The sequence below is a fragment of the Varroa destructor genome, unplaced genomic scaffold (genome assembly GCF_002443255.2).
Source record: "Varroa destructor unplaced genomic scaffold, Vdes_3.0 BEIS01000001.1, whole genome shotgun sequence".
Classification (NCBI taxonomy): domain Eukaryota; kingdom Metazoa; phylum Arthropoda; class Arachnida; order Mesostigmata; family Varroidae; genus Varroa; species Varroa destructor.
Window position 1 is genome coordinate 50,222,020 of NW_019211454.1, and position 21,395 is coordinate 50,243,414.

At 41.5% G+C, this 21,395-nt stretch overlaps 1 protein-coding gene across 6 annotated transcripts in view; it reads left to right on the forward strand.

The window, feature by feature from the left end:
* LOC111242855 (band 7 protein AGAP004871-like) overlaps positions 1-21,395 on the forward strand; it is a 115,298-nt gene that overhangs the window by 81,733 nt on the left and 12,170 nt on the right. For 5 of the 6 annotated variants that reach the window (XM_086978111.1, XM_086978114.1, XM_022787753.2 and 2 more), the window contains 4 exons: positions 5,023-5,078; positions 18,377-18,490; positions 19,459-19,742; positions 20,851-20,888. In XM_086978111.1, the coding sequence (XP_086834237.1) occupies positions 5,023-5,078; positions 18,377-18,490; positions 19,459-19,742; positions 20,851-20,888 (492 nt within the window). The remainder of the gene's footprint in view (positions 1-5,022; positions 5,079-18,376; positions 18,491-19,458; positions 19,743-20,850; positions 20,889-21,395) is intronic. The other variant, XM_086978113.1, reaches the window with a different exon arrangement.

Below are 21,395 nucleotides of genomic sequence, written 5' to 3' on the forward strand. Positions count from 1 at the left end.
TAAACTCTTACCGTTTACAGGATAGATGTACGTACTTGAGGTCCCTCGGTGACAACAAACTACATCAAATATGGAGCAGTGAGATTGTCAGTCGCGCCTCCTAGCAGGATTTGCTAAGTAATTACTAGCCGATGTGATACGTTTTCTCGTTGCATGACCTTAGGTTAATTCCTTTCATTCAGATCTTCATTCAGATGGTGTTCTTACACTAGCAAAATCTAAAACAACCTACATACTTGTGTGGATGCTCTCGTGTACAGCTCATTTTACTTACATTGCAAATATACGAGTTCCAACGGCCATAAAAAGGCGAACTAAGCGAACGGGAAACATCTATCGCCTTTCAATCTTTGCTATTACCCTCCCGCGTTTTCTTTGTTTTTCTTTCATAGCACGTTTCGTCTGATAGCAACGTGCGGACTGCTACTGCTGCTGCCTCGTAGTTGTAGATTAGCGAACTCTCAATATCCGAAATAGTGGTAGTAGTTGTTCGTAGGTGTTTTAGACGCCACGTCGCAAACGAGCGAGCTATGCGACTTTGTCCATTTCGAGCTGTTCGTCAAATCGAGTCGAGTCCGATCTCTAAATAGCCCGGCTGACTGCGATTTCAAAGATTTACGACTAGAAGCTAAACTGCCCTAGACTGAAAAGGCACACTCGAGTAAAACATAGCGCTAAGTTACCCATAGTGAAGACTAGTCCCTAGAACTTAAAAACCCAACAGTTAGCCTTTTTCGGAGCACCCCAACGGCGGGTGTAGCTGCGTCAGCTTAACTGGCCCAGTAATCAACTGCAGTGAGAAGAAAAACTTATGCCTAAATGTTCGCTGCACTGTAACCAAGCCGACACTCTGGTCGAAGTGTCCGAAAGTCTCCCAGAGGTGCTATTTTGCATCCGAAGTTCAACAATATGATTACTGTCGCCACGCGCATGCTGATTTTCCTCAGCCTTATTTCGGTTTCGAAGCTGAGTGATATTATTTATCTACATTTCCAGATGCTAAGAACAGCTATTTTTCCCAAATTTTTCTTTCCCCATTCCTCTTTTAAGTAACGCTAGTACAATGACCGTGAACCAACCAGATGACTATGGCCTCACGTTGACCTGAAGACCGCAAGTATAGATGTCTTCTCTTAGAAACAAGGCTTAGACACGGATAAAACACCTGTATCTATTTAAGACGAGTATGCTACTGATACAAGACTTAAACAGGACGTTCCGCCTACTAACCTAACACAGAGCTACTTATCCAGTGATTTAAGAGGAGGAACAACGAAATTAGGATGATGTTTCATTTTCAGGGGATATGTGACATTTACCTTGGGATCAAGGTTTTTGGCGTTCCTGTGTTTTATCCAATTGAAGTTCCTGTGAACGGCTGGTATAACTCTCGTTCTGACCATTTGTCAGTATTGACGTTAGAGAAAATCGTTGATTCGACACGTATTGTTGTACCGTCAATGCATAACTAATAATAAAAATAGCAAATTCAGAAAAGTTGAACACATGTATATTTTTTCTTGGGGAACACACGCACATATAGTATTGCCTATTCGAATACAATGTTTTGTGATCGTTATATATTGGTGAAATACGTAGATGGCTTCTTGAACTGACCTCTATATGTGCAGTGTATACTCAATACGTTTACGTCCATTATTAAACTTTATAGTTTGTGATTAAGAATGTTTTACATCATCACTGAATATAGTAATGAATCTAGAATAACTAGGAGACGCAGTAAACAATACGAGGTTTTGTGCTTTACACATCGAGATTATCTCGTAAGCTATTATAGTGTTTCCCGTTCAAAAGGCTCATGTGTTTTGAAAACTTGATTTAACTATATTCTGCTCTTATTCCGCCGCCATATTTGTTCGTCTCCAAAAACCAGTGTCACTCCCGTATAATCGCCAAGAGTTTCATCAATGCTGAAATATTCGTTTTCGGTCATAGCACACCACTGAGATATGCATTAACAACGATTCCATACCCTTATATAACAATAATTTTCATACCCCCGATACAGCCCCAAGCACTTCTCTGTGTTCGCGCTACGGCTGGTGCCAAATGCGAATATCTTTTCAAAACTACAGTTTCAAGGGGGCGTTAGCGTCCACTCGTACCTCGTAACTCGTAACGTTTCCTAACAAAACCGTACTTCCCCGCTTTATTCCGTGTGTGTGTTTTTTGTTAGTTCGTATTCAATGCATCTCCGTTTTGAAGACTGCATTCAGGATACTATCAGTGACATTGGGTACGTGCGATCAGTCTATTCGTTTAACTGTTGCTAGTCGAGCCTCACACGATGTTCTTCATTTTTCTTATTTACCAGCAGGACAAGGCTTGCTATGGATGAAATGGCGCGCGCTTGTCTCTGTCGTTTATTTGGTTGCGCGACGATGGGCCGCGATTCCACCACCGATAGTCGCCATAATCCCGTCGTCGCAGGGCCATTGCTCGATCGTTTTTAGATCCCAGAATCAGCCAATGGTGCCCGACCTAATTCTATCCGCAGAAAGTGCACCATGACATTTATTTGCCACATCGCATTGCTTGCTTTTCACTTCACTGGGTACCTCATCCCCAGCAAAAAGAACATTCAGCTTTTTGTAGTTCACGCATTATTGCTTCACGTCCCGTCCTGTCAGTGCTATGAACTGGTCGTTCCCCAGCACCAACACATGTCCATACGTCTTTGCCAGAATTTTTCATTTTAAGCTAATCACATTATCATTATAGACGGCTATGTTTAGTTCCGCAGAGCCCCCTGTACTATATAAAATTCCGTATAAAGCCTGCCATAATTGAATAAGACCTTAAGGCAAAAATTAGCTTGTTTAGCGCCTGTGCTGTTGAACACGCGGCGATTTAAATGCTCCGATATTAGAACCCATCCTTCATGGTCACAACACATTGGCCTACAGCTGCATATATCCCCCCTGATACCGCAAAGCGCAAGTAACGGTTGTGCCGACACTAGTAATATATCCAACTCTTCAGTCGCATTTTCGGATATAAAGAAAGAAGACAATTGGTTTTGTTCTCGACCATTGTGTTGATCTGAATATCAACCGGTGCTTTAGCTACCGAAAGCAAAACTTTTAGTGGTCATCGGACTCATTGCATGTCCCATTTCCATTTGGGCTCTAAATGCAACCGGTACCTTGATTATCGATCGTATTGATGTTGCCATCCTGCACATTGGCACTACAACCATCGTAGCTCGGTAAACCGACGTCTTACTGCTGCCACCCCAGTCTTGATACAGACTTTTCTCTGGATAAATTGTTTGTTTGGTAATTCCGCTATGCCTTTATGCTATCACTCGACTACTGCATCAACCAGACACTTGTTCTCTGATCTCGGACCCAAGCGTTTTTGTCGAAGTTTGCTCGAATTTGGTATTCCATCTACCTACATATCAACGATATTAGTTCCACTCGTCGTCGCCACTTTTTGCTAACTGTACCTCCGTCCCGTCCCTATACTCGAGTCACGCCGTCATACCTACGATTTGTATTACTGCTTGCGCCACCTATATCGCGGCCATTATTCCACCATTGTTTGTTGTTTTTCACAGAACATGTCATCGTAGCTTCTTGACTGCTGGTATCATTGCATCTAGCGTTTCTGGTTCTATTTCTCTTGCTTCTTTCGCTGACGTTCAGGTCACTGTCCACTTCAAAGGCAATGGAGTTCTACTTTGGAATTTCGGCAAAGGTGCTCCAGATTTTCTTGTCGGTGACGAACTTCCCAGTCCTACCGGCGTTGATCCTTTTGCTTCTTTTTTTTAACACTAGGCTCCAGTGTGCGCAAGCCGTTTGTCCTACTTCTAACCTGCCAGGAGGTGGATTGGGGGGCATGTATGACAGCCCGGCCAAACTAGTCCTATTTATAGTTTGGATAAAAAACATCAGGTATTCCTATAGCACTAACTACTACGGATTATTATATAGACTATGAAACTGCTCGTTCTGAAATCAAGCTACCATTTTGATTTGTCGAGTTAGTGTTCAAACGTGTTATTTAACACATTTGAAATCATATGCCAGATTGAGCAGACAGGAATTTTCGAAAAAAATCTAATCTTAAAATTCAGAGATCGTCTCTCTGCATCATTCAGATCGCCGCATCAGTTTTCACTGTGCCTATTGTTCTGCGCTGATTAACTCTGAGCAAATGCATGATAAGCCGAGTTATAAGTAAGTGCTGTCATAGAAGCTAGTGTTTTTTCGAATCGAAAAGCCAAATTGCTACTTCAGACATTCGGTAGCATAACGGAAGAACATCTCTCTTATAGGGCACCAAAATAATACGGTGAATGGAAAGCCACTAACGATGTCTAGCCAATCGACAAAGGGTGAACAGCCGTACGCTACGTGTTCGAAGTAAGAGTTAGTATATCCTCTATTCTGGAAAAAAAAACATAAATTACTCTCTATGTAATAATATCGAAAAGAAGTACTTCCTATAAGCTTCTTGGCCGTAACGCGCTGGCTGAGTTATTTCTGCATTTTACTTGAAGGATTCTATAACGTACAATTATCTGGTGTATGCCTCGTACAAGGTGATTGGGCTTATCATTCTATAGACGAGGCATTGCAAGGTTCAATAAAGACCTGGTGTGTCTTTTTCTTGACCTAATTTGTAAGAGAAAAACCCCACTATATAGTATTGTCACGTTAACTTACCTAGAATGAATTATGATAGCAACGCCAACTGTAGTCATTCTGTAACTTGTAAGGCGTGTCGTGACCTATCTTTTTTTAGCAATAATCTCTAGTGGGTTAGTCTATTTACTGGAAGTGTTTCTACACTTTCGCCATTAATTAACATATGCGAAATTGTCCTCTGAAACGGTACACGATAAGTATTTTACGTAACTTCACCGGCTTGCACTAACGTATAATAAAGTTTCGAAAGTTTGATATTCATGCTTCGTTTTTTTATTTTGCTCTTTTTTTCTATGTGCACCTTCATCACCTCGTGAAATCTTATGTACACTTCAACATCGTGTAGTCTTCCCTCGATGAAGCGACAGATTCGTGGGGAGTAAAAGTGGAACGAGTTGAAATGTAAGTACTCTAAAATGCATGAATCAGCGCCGAATATTTTTGGGAACGTGCTCAGAAATTTGTTAGCTGTGCGAGTCTTAGCATTACATGATGGCTGTTACAGTTTCCACTTTCCCTCAAACCCATATGGGAACTAACTGATCTGTTTTAACCTATATGTACTGAATTCCTGACCCAGCGGCAATTAACTTCTGCTCGGTATTAAATTTAGTTAAGCTTAAAAAAAAGGTAGATTAGTGTCAATAGTTTGTCAACTTGTATTTACCACGAATTTTTATTAGCCTTATGCACAGGGTAAAGCGAGTGCAGGTGGGTAAATGTGCGACACTTTAATCGGGAGCCGTGAAAAAAAAATAACGCTAACTAACCTTCTTCCAGTCTTCATCCATTGCTTTAAATAACATGTCATTGAGCAGTTTGAGAATGTACTTTGGTCCAAGTTCCTGGATGACAGATCGCCATGATAACCGCCACTATGCATACAAACGCTTTATGGGCATAGGAACTAAAAAAAAATATAGCAACCAGTTTTGCGTCTGGTATGGACTGTCCACATGCTTTGAAGTACATTGATACGAGAAGACCACTCTAAACAAGTCATCATCTATATTAATTCAATGTCACTTCGTTCAGCCTACGAAGTCCAGCTGACTCTTCGGTATATTCCTTTTAAACATCCAATTGAGGGTCTTCCACATTCTAGACAAAATCGACAAGCTTCTTCTTTCTAGGCTACCACCCTGGCGAAAACCCATGTCACTTAAGCGTTACCCTGAAAGGTTTCTTATGTGTCGTAGATTAACTAATCAATGTATGACCCCATAAAATTATCTCGAAGTGTATTATTTAGATTAGTACTATAATTGTGACTTATTCAGTTTAATTTGAAATCATCTCTTTGAAACTCTAAAGGCTATGACTCTAAAAACCAAAGCATTTAAGGAGCATCTTGTCGTCGTCGTATGGGTCATACACAGAGCACGCTTCCAAAGCGGCAACTCGCTTTATATCACTGCGGCGCTAAGGTCTGTTCAATGCGATCCTGATATATGTTATGGGGTGAGCGATCTGTCGGTCATTAAATCATTAGCTTATCATCGCCATCTTCACTCGTCGACATACATATTGCCGTATGTGTGCGAGCTGAAGAAAAAGATCAGGCACCGTTTCCGACAAGGCCCAACAGCGACCTTTAGGTACCGGCGGCTTCGCAGCATTCACATTACATTGAAATAAAGTCATCAATTCGTATAGACACGTGTATGCACGGGGAGACGACGTGCGACAAAATAGCTATCTACAGTTGTGAATACTAGACATAACTGCAGAAGATGGCTGGTCTACCACAGGTTTCAGGGCGCCTGAGAGCAATTGCCTTTAAGTTTTCAAAAATGCACCATTATACCATAATCATGTTTGTGTGGCTGATTTATATAAAAACGATGGACTTAGCGTTTGTAGGCTCCGACGTTATCCAGTATCGCAGACTTTAGTTAAAATAGTTACTGTACTATGGGTCTGTCGATTAGTTTAATGAGTGGACATTTATTTATGTTCAAAAAAAATATTGTTGATAAATAGGTGACACGGTGTTGAAAAGTCAACTCTGCGTATAACAGCTCGCACAGGGGGTATAAATTACTGCACTTCGAATTGCAGGTTCTATGGCGAAAGCAGTCCGAGTGTTCAGTGGCATAAATATGGGTGCATGGCCTGTTTGTAAGTCTCGCGCAGGAAATTGATTGGCGGGTGTTGCGCCACACGCGGGATTCAAGTCATGTTAAATGTTAAGACCAATATGGCTGCGCAGTCAAACGCAACCTGAGGCTGCGGTCACGCAATGCTAATGGATACGGTTGACCTTAGTGGATCGAAGGTTATCCTTCGCTGGCTCAGATCGATACTCGTTAAAGCAGTATAGTTACCGCCCTCCGTACAAAAGGACGATTCAACGAAGCTCGATATACTACAATCTACAAAAGCTTTGAGGCATTGTCAACGGCATGAAGTGTCAAATGCGATAAGGAGCGCGTACTTGACCTGGTCAGTACAGGATGAAGTTTAGCCGCGGGCGTGGCTTGTCAAAAGGTGTTTTACCCATAGAGACGATTAGATGTTAAAGAATAAGCCGACCGTTCAGCGTAGGTCTAGGCCATGCAATGTACGTTGTAGAATATAGAAGTTAGTAGCCAGCGCCCTTATGTCTAACGTGCGTTAGGCAGTGTTCCCAAGACGAGATCTTGGTGTCGTATCCTTCGGCAGCGGCCGCAAAACAGGTTCTTGTTGGCAAATATTGATCCAGATAATCTTGTAGTGCTGAATTAGGAATCTATATATAAATATTTATGTTTTACACATAGCTGAGCTCATGCATAATGCAGTGCTTATGCGTAATAGTTCGATCATTTTTCTTGTGCTTTGTTCTTATATATACTTGTATATGTGAATATAGAGTGAAGAATTACAGCATTGGTCGGACACTCACAATATATCAGCTATTGACTAGGACCTTTATATTTTGACCGCGACCGAATTAGCAGCTGTCTATTGTTTACCTTTTACGTTAACAATATATGTTATCAATATAATTTGCACCCTCGATGTCTTTCTCATATGAAACCTTTATTGATAAAGTTATCTAGCGTTTGACGCAGACAAAGTATAGATAGATGTGCAAGTGGTCTACTAATTAGATTTGTCATTTTGCGTGTCGAAGATAGCACTGAAGTAAGGAAACTGACTGAATTGGTCGTACCTTGACAATGGATTCGTATCATTGAATCCTCATAAAGTGTAGGTAACTCGTCCAAGTCTGAACAGTAAGCCACTTCGCGCAAAAATTGAACCAATAAACTTCCATTGTAAGGTCCCCTTAGAACCATTTCTCAAAGAAGTCGCAAGGTCTATGGCGGTTTGGGTCGAGTAATAAGCTTTGTTAGATAATAAGAAAAACTTTACGATCCGGCGCAGACATCTCACGATGCATATGTGCAATCGAGTTTTACTGCAAATAATATTAAAAGATGTTATAAATGAAGAACTGGTCTTATTATTTAATTGAAATTTTCCTAATTTCGAAGCGATCAACCGGCTTTGAAATTTCACTCTTTCGGCTCTGGAATTGGAAATTTGGGTTATAAATGGGCTATTTACGTAACCAGAAATCTTTGGTATGATTTCGTCAAAGCAACCTGCATATCGATCATACGAGTGTATTTTTTTGGGGGTTAATGCTAGCAAAGATGAGTCCGGGTCTTATTTCTAGAGAGGAATTTCAGGCGTATTCTTGCTAGACTTCCACTCACTCAAACATTTATTTCAGACACAGACAATTGCCACATCAACAAGAAATAGACAAAGTACGGCGATGCCTTATTGGATCTTTAGGCATATGTAGTTTGGCTGTCGGTAACATGGCTAAACAATTAGTAAGTGCCTCAAATATATTTTATTCTAGGAGGAATTATAGTTTTACATGCATACGATGTGCAGTCAATGATGATGTTAACGATTAACGATCAGGCCACGATTAACACACGTTTTTTTAAAGTTTTGTATTACGCTGTTTCTACATTATTGCCAAAAAGCAATAAACTATGCGCCTTACGGCAATGTTCCATTAGAGACATAAAAAACGACCGATATTTTCTTAAAAAAAAACTTATTAAAAAAACTAATTGTTTCATTGTAAGACGCATAAAAGTGAACAGCATCAGTAAGTCAAATAAAGCGCAAGGTTTAACGTCACAGTAGTACTAGCCTTATACTATTTTACTATATCTCTGTCCTTATTCCTTTTGTACATCACGTTAAGCTGGAGAAAATAATCTTTATGTAAAAGCTGTTGGGTTTACCTCGGAGCAGCAGAAATACAAATAGATATGTAGGCTTCACTTTCCCTGGAGGACAGCAACGGTGCTGATCAACGCTTGCTCTAGGAAAACGCGTGGAATTTCCTGTGTTCTAGGTGTGACCGATATGACAGTGTTACAATTGATATTCAGGAAGCAACCTCGGTTGCCAGAAGGAGTCTCGCATGACGCCGTGGCTACCGGAGCGTAAACGGTAATCAATGATCGTCAACACTTTTTACATGCAGGCGAAGTTTACTAGGTCTGTTCCAGCAAAGGGGTCGAACGAAAAAGCGGTGAGAATATGAGAGAACAACGCACACGGATTCATTTGTGACTTTGAGCGGTTCGTTCCCCAAAGACCTAAAGAAAACAGCATTGGTCACATATGCATTATGCCACCCTCTCGAGACGAGGACTGTTCAGTAATCCAATGATCTCACCTCACAAGACCTGTTCCCAAAGGTGCTTTGCTGACTGAGACGAAAATCACTTTGAGGCTGCATTGCCCCATATTTAAAGAAAACAGCCCAGCAGAAGTCATGCTAAATGTACAAACAATCTTTTATAGTGCTAGTGTCCTATAATAGGCTATTGCAACGTCTTAAACGCATGTAATTATCCGCACGAAGGCGCGCTGACAAAATTATAATAAACATAATAGACAGATCAGGTAAGGTTGACCAATTAATCTCCCGAAACAAAGCCTTACCAAGAAAAGAACAATCAACTGAACCTTAGGCAAATCTCTTTAAAATGTTTCGTATCTATTTGGAATATACACACACTTCGGTCTCTGACATCATCCTCAATCTGTATTGGGCAGATGCTGACTCACTTATATTAAACGTCTACCCTAACGTATTATCATCTTTAGGAGCACGTTCATCTTTTGATCTCTTCGCTCGTTTCTCGTATTTCCTTATCTCTGGATTCCTCCATCAGGCTACTGATCCCTATTACCGCCAGCTAAGCTTTTCTAGTCCCGTAAATTTCGTTTTCGAGCCGAGTAGGTCTAGGCAAGGGTAACTGCAAACGAGATAGCTCAATTGTTCATCTTCTGCAATTTTATGTACGGACAGAAGTTCTCTAAAGGCGCTTTATTCTACCTTTTCAGCGCTGTAGAAGCATTCTTTATGCGTTCCCTCTTTTCGCGTTATTTTTTCCTCTGTTTCCGACATTTCAGTTTTTTTGCCTCCTTGACAAGTGAGGTGACAGTGGCGTCGCACAGCGCGTCCACCGGCCATGTTAGTCCTTGGATCGTTCCCTGCCACCACTTTCTGCTTCGCTTATTTTTAGCTCTTTCTCCGAAATGGCCGATTTCTTGAATAGCATTCACTAAAGGCGAGATCCTTCCCCCGTTTATCCTATCATTCGTACTGCGATCGCCAATACACGAGCTACAATACTTGAGATCTTCGTCGAGCGCGCAGAATTGGCATATAGCTGGCTCTTCGTTCGTTCCTGCTGTCTGTTAGCTGCATTCAATTCGTGACTGGCTCTTACAAAGTTCAAGTAGTGTGTACTATCATCCACCTTCATTTTCTTCAGACTCTCGAAACTTTCATCCCGCTTCGACTCCGACCCATTCGATATCTCCGCTGCGTCCTATTTTCTTTCGATATCAGCTTCCGTGAAAAAGAAGCCATCGATTCGTTTTGTTCTTTACGCCTTTCCCTTCATCTTATCCCTATAAGGCCCGTGTCTCTCTTATTCGAAAGCCTTTGTCCAACTTTGTCTTAAATGAGGTTGTTTTCCTCGTTTTTGGCCAGCTCGAGCTATCTTTGTTGCTTCACTTTTCGTCCTTTCCATTCGCGCTATCTCTTGACCATGACGAAAAGGCTTCGGAATGAGCCTCGTGCTGTCCCCGTGTAGAGCACCGTCTTTGATGATCGTCGTCGATAGAAAAAGTTGTTGTTGCATCGGCAAAAGCAAAACTTTTTTAGGACGTTCTTCATGCATCATTTCGCAAGCGGCTACTGCGGGCACCTCGCGAAGCCGCATTATATTTTCTGATGTTATCCTGGTGTACTATATGTACTTTAACATTTTCTTTGGTTTGCAGCCCAGATTAGGCCTTTTTAGCTATACGGCTGTTCAACATCACAACCTTCAATAGCAACAATTCTTTCAACGGCCTGAGGAATCTGTTCCTTGGCGTTTCGCTAGCTTGAAGTTGAAGTTACTGATATTGTTTTTTTTACACTACCTATAGATCTGTTATTATGTGCTTGTTCTTGTTGTTAGTGTCATTGACGTCGTTGTTATCGACACTATGTTTAGGCTACGTTATGTCTATTCATTCATTTTCCATGTTATGTCGTTGCCCTAGAAAGTGATCCATATAAGGGAATCTCTGTTTCTGCGGCCGCTTAGTGCTTGCGTCTACCTTTTTGTCTGTTAGCTACTCTTTTGTTGCTGGGAGCTGAACACGAGAAGGTCGCATTAAGCAGAAGCGATAAGGCACAAAAGTATTGTTAACCGCGTTTATGCACAATGCGACATCCCCCAATACCACTTTGTCCCTCATGTATATCAATGTATATATATTATGCACAATAGAGCATCCATCCTTTCTGTAGTTATCTACTCCATCCGTGTGGGCCCGTATCGACAGGTGGCTGATGAAAGGGTACCACCGAACAAGGGTATGTTCTACCATAAAGAGTTATTCTTACCATCTGCGAAATGAGGCAGTGTCGGAAAAAAATGGAAATCTACACTACTTGAACACAGCGGGCCATGCATTGCTCGCGCAAGGCTTTTACTTTTAGATTTTCTGTCTAAATGCAACAATAAATAACCGAGTCCTAAAAAATCCTTTAATATATAAGTCGTCTTTTACTATTCAAATATATTATGGAAGCAATCTGTTTGCGACTGCATGAAACATAGTTAATTAATAGTTGCTTCATATATTAAGCGTCGACTTAACGGACGCAAAGAATCGATCAAGGTATAACCAAAGAAATTTGCGAAGTTGTCCTACAAAACGTAGATCGCGTATATACGTATATATAAAAGGCACAATAAAAAAAAAAAGACCGAAATATATAATAAAAAAAATGTTAACCTTACGTTCGTAAAAAGAGCAGGCTTGCAATTGGAGCAATGTTTGTATTAACTGTAGATTCGCTTTTCTCTCTGTGGAAACCCTACTTACCCTCAGCAGCTGTGGAGCGCTGTCCTAGGGCGCCCTGGACAACGTTATTGGATTTCGTCATTATTGTCGCATAGCTTGATATAAACAGCCACTCTTTTTCGGTGCTGATTTCCAACATTCATAGGTTCATTTGTTACCAATTTTATTGTCTATTATTTTTTGCGTCAAAAACCGTCACTGATTTTCCGAGGGAAACCTTTCGACCCATGCGAGACTCCTTCTAGACAAAATACGTATTCAACATACCTAAGCGAATTTAAAGAAAAGAAGCTTACTGGCCTTGTCCAACGAAACTTGTATATCCTAGTTATTGTTCATTGAGCTCTGTATTCCTTCCGTCTCCGAAAACTATCACTATAGCGCAAAAAATTAGGCCGTAGTCCACTTTTCATCGACGGGGTGAGACGGGTTTCAGAGTGTACTTTACACAACAAATGTAGTCTGCACCATATGGCTTTTTTAAAGGTACCATTACGTTATCAAACACCAGAAGAATTTTCACGTTTCAAACTTTGTCCGATCATGTTAGTTCTTAGATATTTTTAGATAAATTTCTTAGATAAATTTTTAAAGAGCAGCTCTTACCTAGGCAAGGGCATTTGTTTACCCCTTAAATTTTTACTGCTAGTACTATTGGCACTCTAGATTCAACTTTGAATAATTTTTCATGAACCAACCATTGAATAACAAGGATCAACTGGTGTATTCTTTGTCAGGTGCCTTTGGAGTATAGACAGATGTGCGTATTGAAACAGACGCATAAATTATCTAAGTATGGTAGATATATTGCCGATTTTGGCCGATGGAAGGTATATGATATCGTCTCAGCGGCCGGTGAATCCACAGTCGCCAGTGGTCGAACCTCGTCGCAGCAGTAATATCCAGGAAAATACGGAAGACCTAACTGCCGCTTAACAAGCGGTTTGTGCCAAGCTGATGGGATTGCAGTCTGGGTTTTTGACAGAAGCCGTGTGGCGAAATTATTAAATGAGATGGCACGAGTGGACCCTAACGGATAATGACTACCAAAGCAAGTGGCAAGATGCATGAGGCCATACCTATGTGGACCACTCTTAGTATGATATAATCTAGACCCCACAGTCACAACCGATATTTACGACGTTTTTAAACAGAAATTCAACGAATATTCCTCGTCGGTGCAAGTTGGCCTATTGAAAGAATTCCCTAAACGGGTGAAGACAAGAGAGAAAACGTTCGAGCCGATCATCAAAGCCAAACGAGCTTTCTAAGACAAGAGGTCTTGCTTACGATCGGACGAGCTTCCAATCCAACATAAGCTTAACAGAGACGTCTATTCTCTTCGCAAATTTCATTGCGATGGCTTAGTCAGCATTTTATAGCGCTCTAATCTAGGCCGTCCGGCCTTATACGTCAAAGGGCCGCAACCAGGAGCGATTGATGGTCATCTTCCGGGGTACGTCTTTCCAACATAGTAGTGCAAGTCATCATGCCTACGCGTTATCTTATTTGTGTTGAAGATGGAGCCATTTCTAAATTAATTTCTCGCGTATACAACCGTTGAACACCATTCCATGCCGGCTCTGTATTGTGAGCAGGAAACAAGGCTCTGTGTCTCATTCTTACTTTGTGGCGGCTAAGAAAAGCCAGTTTATACCTTTGGAGTCCCCGAAATGTGTAACCACAACCCTCGAATTATCGAGGATCGTAATAATTTACTGTTCAGGCGGATGACCCTTTGGATGCATATCCTATGAACATTTCCATGGCTCCGTATTATATGCTGACTGATCACTGACGCCGAAAAAGGGTGTGAGGTTTTAGCCACCAACGTGGAATGACGCGAAAAAGATACCAGATCAGACGAAACTCAGAAATATCTGCAACCTTGGAAGTTTCCAATACGCTCCCCTGCCCATCAAGAAGATCTTTCGAGTTTCATATCAGCACTTGCTTGAATCAGGCTAATGGTAAGCTTCTGGTGAAACCGCCATGTGAAAAAACTTAAGAATTTATTTGCTAATCTGTGGAACTGCTCGTAACTTAACCCATCAATGACACTATACCCACCGATGATCGCCTACTCGTTGTATGCACATCCGCGGCGGGTTGTGTCACCCCAACGGGTTCATATCGCAAAAGAAGTGCAGAAAGCATATGATGACGTAATCGAGCCTTCGTAGAGTTCCGGAACTTGTCCGGTCGTTCCGCTGAAAAGAAACAGATCGATCTGATTTTGTGTGGATTACTTAAGGTTAAATACGGTCACGCCGAGGGATGTCTGTCCACTGCCATGTATGCCACTCTTGGAATGTTAGGAAAACCGCAGCTGTCTTCCATTTTGGACCTGACGAGTTGCTACTGGCAGATCCCCTTGGTACCCGTTGACAAAAGCATTTCGTACTTGAGACGGCTTCTATCAATTGCAGAGGATGTCTCTCGGATTATCCAGTGCCCTGGCGACGTTTCAGCATCCCATGAAGCGGTAAGTTGCGGTATTAGATGCCCCTGGTAGCTCCTGGTGACATCATCGTATTGTTTTGGCAGTTTAAGAAATGAGCTGTAATGCACGTTTGGCCACGGTAGCCTTTTATTATTGGCAATTTACAGGATGTCCAGAAGGTTTGGGCACGGGCCGGATGCATCCCGCCCATTGCGAGTAAAACGAACGCTAAGATATCAATAACTGTATTGTAAATATACAGCACGCTTTAGGCGCTTGATCAGTTTGTAGCTTCTTATAATTGAAGCTCGTCGTTGCTACAATGGACACGCATATGTTTATTTACGAGGCAGATAAATATCACGTTAACTCAATAATTGAGCGTTTTAGACATCCGGTAATAATACTGGTTGTAGATTGTGCCATTTGTTGTCTCTAATTTTAGTAAACGATGTCTAGAAACGGCCATAGAGCAACGATAAAATCGATTTGTTTTATTTATGTTCCGATGAGAACTAGTTCGAAAACCTGTCTAGGCAGACCACGTCCTTTCTATAAAAAAAATCGATAGTTAGAAAATATTATAAATTGTAAATTAAATTGCAACATTTACTTAGTCGATGCGGCTAGTTCCAGTCACTTTGACTGATGTACGTATGCCTATGTGCATAGAACTAATGAAACTCTCTTGTACATTACGTAGAATATTACGTTGTTTTTCGATAATTAGCAGGTTATGTTTGTCTGGAAAGATAATTCTACATGCTATCAATTATTGAGGATTTTTTTGGCTATCGTTATAGCTACGCAGTCTTCGGTCTAACACGTTTACCGACAAACCATGTAGTGGGTGCGCCAGAAAATCATTTTAGTATTGGCCACCTATTATAGGCGATAGATCACTTGATCGTGGGTGAACCAACTAACGAAGTATATACAACTAGCTACGCAATGCACCCGCAGTCAATATGACTGATGCGAAACAGCACTCGAGAAATTTACACATACAGGAAGTTTTTTTCATTTTACGCAACAATATATGCGTTTCTTTTACAGATAGTTTTATGCAACAGACAAAAGAGATTTTTCGAGCGAAGGACAGTTATTTTTAATAGCCGGTTAAACTTTTTCTCATAGAAGCATACATATATATATACATGAAGTTTATGCAGTCATCTTACTGTCCCGTGGCTGAACGGCTCCAGATACGCGAACTTAAACACCTAATTCAGTTTATTTTTCATCAAAACAAAAGCAACGATTAATAATACGAGTAACACGGCAAACGAACTCTTACCAGGCATTGACGTTCGATGTTTAACACACAGTATAACAAATTTCTAGGTGCCCAGTGGTCGTATCGGTTTACGTTCTTCAGAGTACGATTTGAAGTATTATGCACAAAGCAAACTATCCATGTACATTAGTTTATATCAGAGAGAGAGCTTCAAAATAAAGCGCTTTACATTTCCAGCTATGACAATCAAAGCGGCCTCGAGCCGTCCGCAAGTAAATCCATACGCTGAGAATTACGTGTGCATTGTACAATGACAATGCACACGTAACTAAGACCACGGACCATTGTAGATGTTACATAGTCAATGCACTGGCACAGAACTTGAAATGAAGTTCAGCATTGTTTTCTGTATGCATTACAAACATTCGGTATATGCTTTTCGCAAAACCGAGCAATCCTTCGCCATTTTAAGTTTAGAGAAGGCGTACAAAGTACAGTTTTGCCAGGTAATTGATCATTCTCGTGAAAGCGGATGCCTAGTCCTATGCGATCTAGAAGACGCAAGCGATGTCATAATGCCAGCAATTTTCTATTCTGTTATGTAAATGACTTACGCGTTCGATTTAAGGATGTTCTCAGATTTTAATAACAAGTTATATAATACGTGCTGCGCTAGCTCGTAAATATTGTCCGTGTGAGCTATAGCGATCTGGCGATGATTTTATAGATCTTTTTCTTCTTCTTCTTCTAGCCGTCTTTTAAGAGTCAATTACAGATAATATTAGCACGGCCATCGTTGCTCAAGTTTACGCATTCGAGTTAACGTGACTATCTATTGAGATCAGAGGATTATATCCAAGTCGCAACTTGATCGTGCTTAGGCCTTAGCTTTGGCCCCCTGTTAAATAGGCTCTGAGTTTGTTACAATATATAAGTTATTGTATAATATCATATGATTGGCTGCTAACTGAGAATCGCCAAGGATTTACGATATTAGCGTTACGATACGAGAAGTTGGTTTTAATAGATTTTATCCTACAAGCTTCATGCGAACGTTCTGCAAGGTGTTAGTGGTTGGCTACTATGTTAAATTGAAAATAGATATACGTTCACACATAACCGAAAAATATTGCGACATAGATTCCGCTGAAGTTGTTTTTTCGTTGAAAATATTGACAATATGTCTGAAGAAGGTGTATACTTAATCCCGATCGGAGATTATCATCCACTCAATGAATGCACGTTTGTGCGTCAATCGCACCGTAGTAATAGGTAAGAACGCGTGAACTTGCTTATTTTGATGTGCAATGATGATAGATTCAATGGTGTCACAATCATTATACTGTACGAGGTTCATGATGACGCGCTGTATCCTGTGTATCTCCCTATTCTAACCTGTCGTAGTAGTCGAATCAGGTCAACAGAGGCCCGGCAGCTTAGTTCATCTCTTTAGTTCTTACTACTGTTTGTGTCGAAATTTTACTAGAGGGCTACCAAGTTCGCAGATATTGTACCACTGTGGCGTAACCAGCTCATCGAGGGACGCTGTTCAAAATGGAGGCCAACTGCGCAGGATGTTGGCATATTCCTTGACCGTGTTGGTGACGTGTTTTGACGCTACAACCCTAGACGCGGCGGCGCGGCACTTCCTATGCGCTTCCCTTGTGCGGGGTGCAGACATAATAATAAACTGGTTACCGAGCGTTGGTCCACTTTTATCATACTGCATGTCCAGACCCTGCAAAAGCATCTGTTGGGATCGTGTACAGTGGAATATTTGAGCAAACAAGCATTAATTCCGCAATGGCCATACGACCGCCCCTGCTCATGTCCGTCACGTATGCTTTCAAGGAACATTAAAAACCGCGTAGATCAGGGAAGAATCTCAAAATTGAATATAATAAAAAGGCTTACCCTAGAAAACTACCGTTCGTTTGGCACCGCTTAGTTTCTAGACCTTCTCTTGTGATTTTATCATTGTACTTAGTATATATTTATCCTTGCTTCGTTGGAGTGCCGAGTTTACTATCTGTCATCATCTTTCTTGTTACCTAACCTAGGTCGAATTAGGCGTATAACTCCAAAGTTATTAACGAAACCCGACCGGCCGTGTCTTGTGAAGTAGAATTGTCGCATCGTGCCCAGATTTGGGTAGCGATAAACGATGTAGTAAAAAAATGTGGGAAAGTCAGATATGCTGCCTTATGATAGAAAAAAAACTCTTCTTCCCATAATTGTCTTCAGAGTGTTATACACATAACGACGATGACATGAGCCTAGAACTGCTAGTCGTTAGCAGCAGTGGTCCTAATAGCAGAAGTTCTTTTTTGCCGTTCGTCAGCTTCAACTTTTTACGCGGAGACCCTCTTAATGAAATGCGCCGTCGACAACGCCCCCTCCTTCGTTCAAACCAACAACGTGTTCTACACTTCGTGGTCGAGGGATGTTCTCTTACACATTACTAGGACTAGCTTGCGGCCTCAATGTCAGATAAGTTTACGCACTCGTTTTAGCTCGTCGTCAAAATGCTCGCGAATACGTTTAAACGCTTAGAGATAAATGATGCTTTCTTTACCATGGCAGCAGCGTTCGCTAATTAAATTATTATATTGCTCATTTTTACAGCAAAGACGTTCGACTGCCCGTGCAACTCCAGAGGGCCATGGCGGCTGAAGCAGAGGCGACTCGAGAAGCCAGGGCAAAAGTTATTGCCGCAGAAGGAGAGCAAAGGGCCTCGAGGTCTGTTTCATATTTAAGACACAGTCAGTTATGATACAAAAGCTATCTATTGTCATTAAACTAAATAAATATATACCCGCGTCAATTGTATACAATAAAGTACACAATTGGCGCGGGTGCTGATGGTAAGTCAAAACAAATAAGCCAAAAATCGAAAACATTTTATCTGTTGACAATGCTCAAAGAAAAAACTAAATTAAATGTTATATATTAGAATTTTATATTTTTACGGCTATATATAGATTATATATTCTTGGCTGCCTAAAAACAGTTGTGACAGTTAGACTTAAACGTTCAGCACGTTGATGAACGTACGTCATTGACCAATCTAGCTAACTCCACTAATCGCTAACCAGATGTGCAATAGCTTAGGCTGACGCTGTGTATATTGACTACCTAGCAGAATTTCCGTGAATATTAGCAAGGGCCACATTTTATCTTTGAGGCGATTAGGTTTGATTAACACTGGCAAGGTCTTCTTCTTCTGCCTATAGATCCTTCGGTCGGAAGCCGTGCTCAGGTCTTTACGGGATCTTTGGCCTGTAGTCCAAGCTGTATTCCATAGTAAACGTAGAGATTATACTGACCGTTTGACGAAGCAGGCTGGCCACCAGCTAAGCTGGCAATGTGCCGACTTAATTACGTGAATGAAGTCGAACCTGGCCTGCCGTCGTTTGAGCTTTTGCGCTGGCCCTTTTCCTATGCGTTATCGAATGCTTCTTCTCAAATTGTATGGTCTTAACGAGGGCTCAGTACGAAAATGACAGTCGTCGAAGATTGGGGTAGCAGTGTAAGTGGTAACGAGGTAACCAGACTATCGAGCGTGGGAGAAGGAGCGAAAGCTACAAAGAGCTCCAAAGATGCTCTGTCGTCTTACCCGTAAGCGAATCACTTTATCCGCTTGGCTCACCTGCTGTGCTGATGCCGTTCGTTGTAACTGTGCCGGCAATGGCGGTGACCATTTGCAGGTCGCTCAAGGAGGCGGCCGAGGTGATCGCAGAAACGCCGTCAGCGTTGCAACTACGTTATCTGCAGACGTTGACGTCAATCGCTGCCGAGAAGAACTCGACGATCGTGTTTCCTCTACCGATGGAAATCATGCGGAGCATCATTTATTCACATCAACACAGTAACAACACACATTACCAAGGCAACAGTCAACACAACGGCGGGAGCAGCGCTGGCACCCACGAAAAGAACAGCCGAAATATGCGGACGCAACAACATCATACCGACAAGGACCTGGGTAGAGGTAAGTTCAAATAAATACAAATATTAACTAGCTATATTTTTTGCAAATGTGTGATTATCGAAACGTTGCACGAATCGTAGCGCAATAGAAGAAGTTGCATGTCTACCCGATATCCTCCATACCGTTATCCAGACGATTCTTGTTGTCTTTGGCTCGATATATATATATATATAGCTTCGACATACATATATATACTGATTCGAAACTGTGTGACACAAGTCGAGTCTAAAATTTGACTTTAGAATAAAGGATGTAATACGAAAAAAACATTCACTAGAAAGAACGGAAGTTAGAACAGCATACATACTTGATTAAGCTCCTTTTTCACCTTTATTGAATAGCAAGCTCTTTGGCTTTATCTGCTATCTTGTACACGATATCACCGGCCCTACGAGCCTGGCTAAAGCTAAGACGGTTCTTGGAATAGTCGACCTATTCCAAAGGTTATTTATTTAGGATGTACCAACGATTGTATTCTATATTATAGACCATAATTCTGCCCTTCTTCGATTAGTTACTGCGACAAGCTGCCCAACAATGAAACTCGTGGGCAACTAGAAACATGATACAGATTACAAGGTTGCCTAGACCTAGTATAATTATAATATTCATTAGGTTTAGGAAACTTTTGCGCTCTGCATTAACAATAGTGAAAACGGCGCGCTGCACTACGTGTCTGTTAGACCGGTCAGGCCCTTTCAAAATCTCGTTCGTCATGGCCACTACTTTATAGAACTTGGGATTGACCTCCGCGATTTTTCGATTCCACTTTAGCAGGTTTTCTTGGAGTGCTGCAGTTGACGATAGATTGAAATGGCGATGGAGATCTTCGGCGAATAGTGGCGTCGCCTTCAAAAGGCAGACGAGCCTGATACGGATTGTCCGGGGCGATACCATGGCTCTTTTGTCAAATGAGGGCTTTGTTTGGTTTAAATGCTCGAGATTTTTGATTGTGAGAGCGCCATAGATTTAGTTCACCCTGTAAGCGGCAGCTGGCGCAACTTTGGAGTCGAAAAGTCGCAAAGCGGTTGAGATGGACAATTTGTGGGGGCTAAGTATTGAGGACGAAGCTATCAAGGTTTTTCTGTATCTTTCTGTAATATTCTAGGAGAAACTTTGGCCGTTATACAAGATCAGCGACTCGAGGTAGGTGAATCGATTAATGTATGCCAACAGTTGACTCGAGAGATATAGCGTGTCACGATCCGCAATTCTGCCATTTATCCTGAATTTCATTACCTCGGTTTGGTTAAATGATGGTCATTCCCAATGTCACCCAGAAAAGGTGTAATGTAATCTGGCTAGGGCCTGGTGCATATAGAAGCCATTGCTCCCGTAAATAACTAAACTGTTTGCATAGAAGAAAACCTTTATTAGATTTTACTACGTATCTTGTCCGGGAGATCCTGAAGCAATACTGAGAAAAGAAGAAGTTGTCACCCTTGGCCACATCTATAGTTCTGGAGAACGTTGGCAGTTCTGAGACCCCATTATCGATTAAAACCCTCTTCTCCTGGAGTATTGCTGCTGTTAGCTTAAGCACATTCACAGAATCCCCGTCGAGGGCAAGGATACTTAAGACCAAATTCTTTGCAGGGGAGTTGAAGGCAGCTTTGATGTCTACAGACATTTCAAAGGTATATTGCCAAGGGC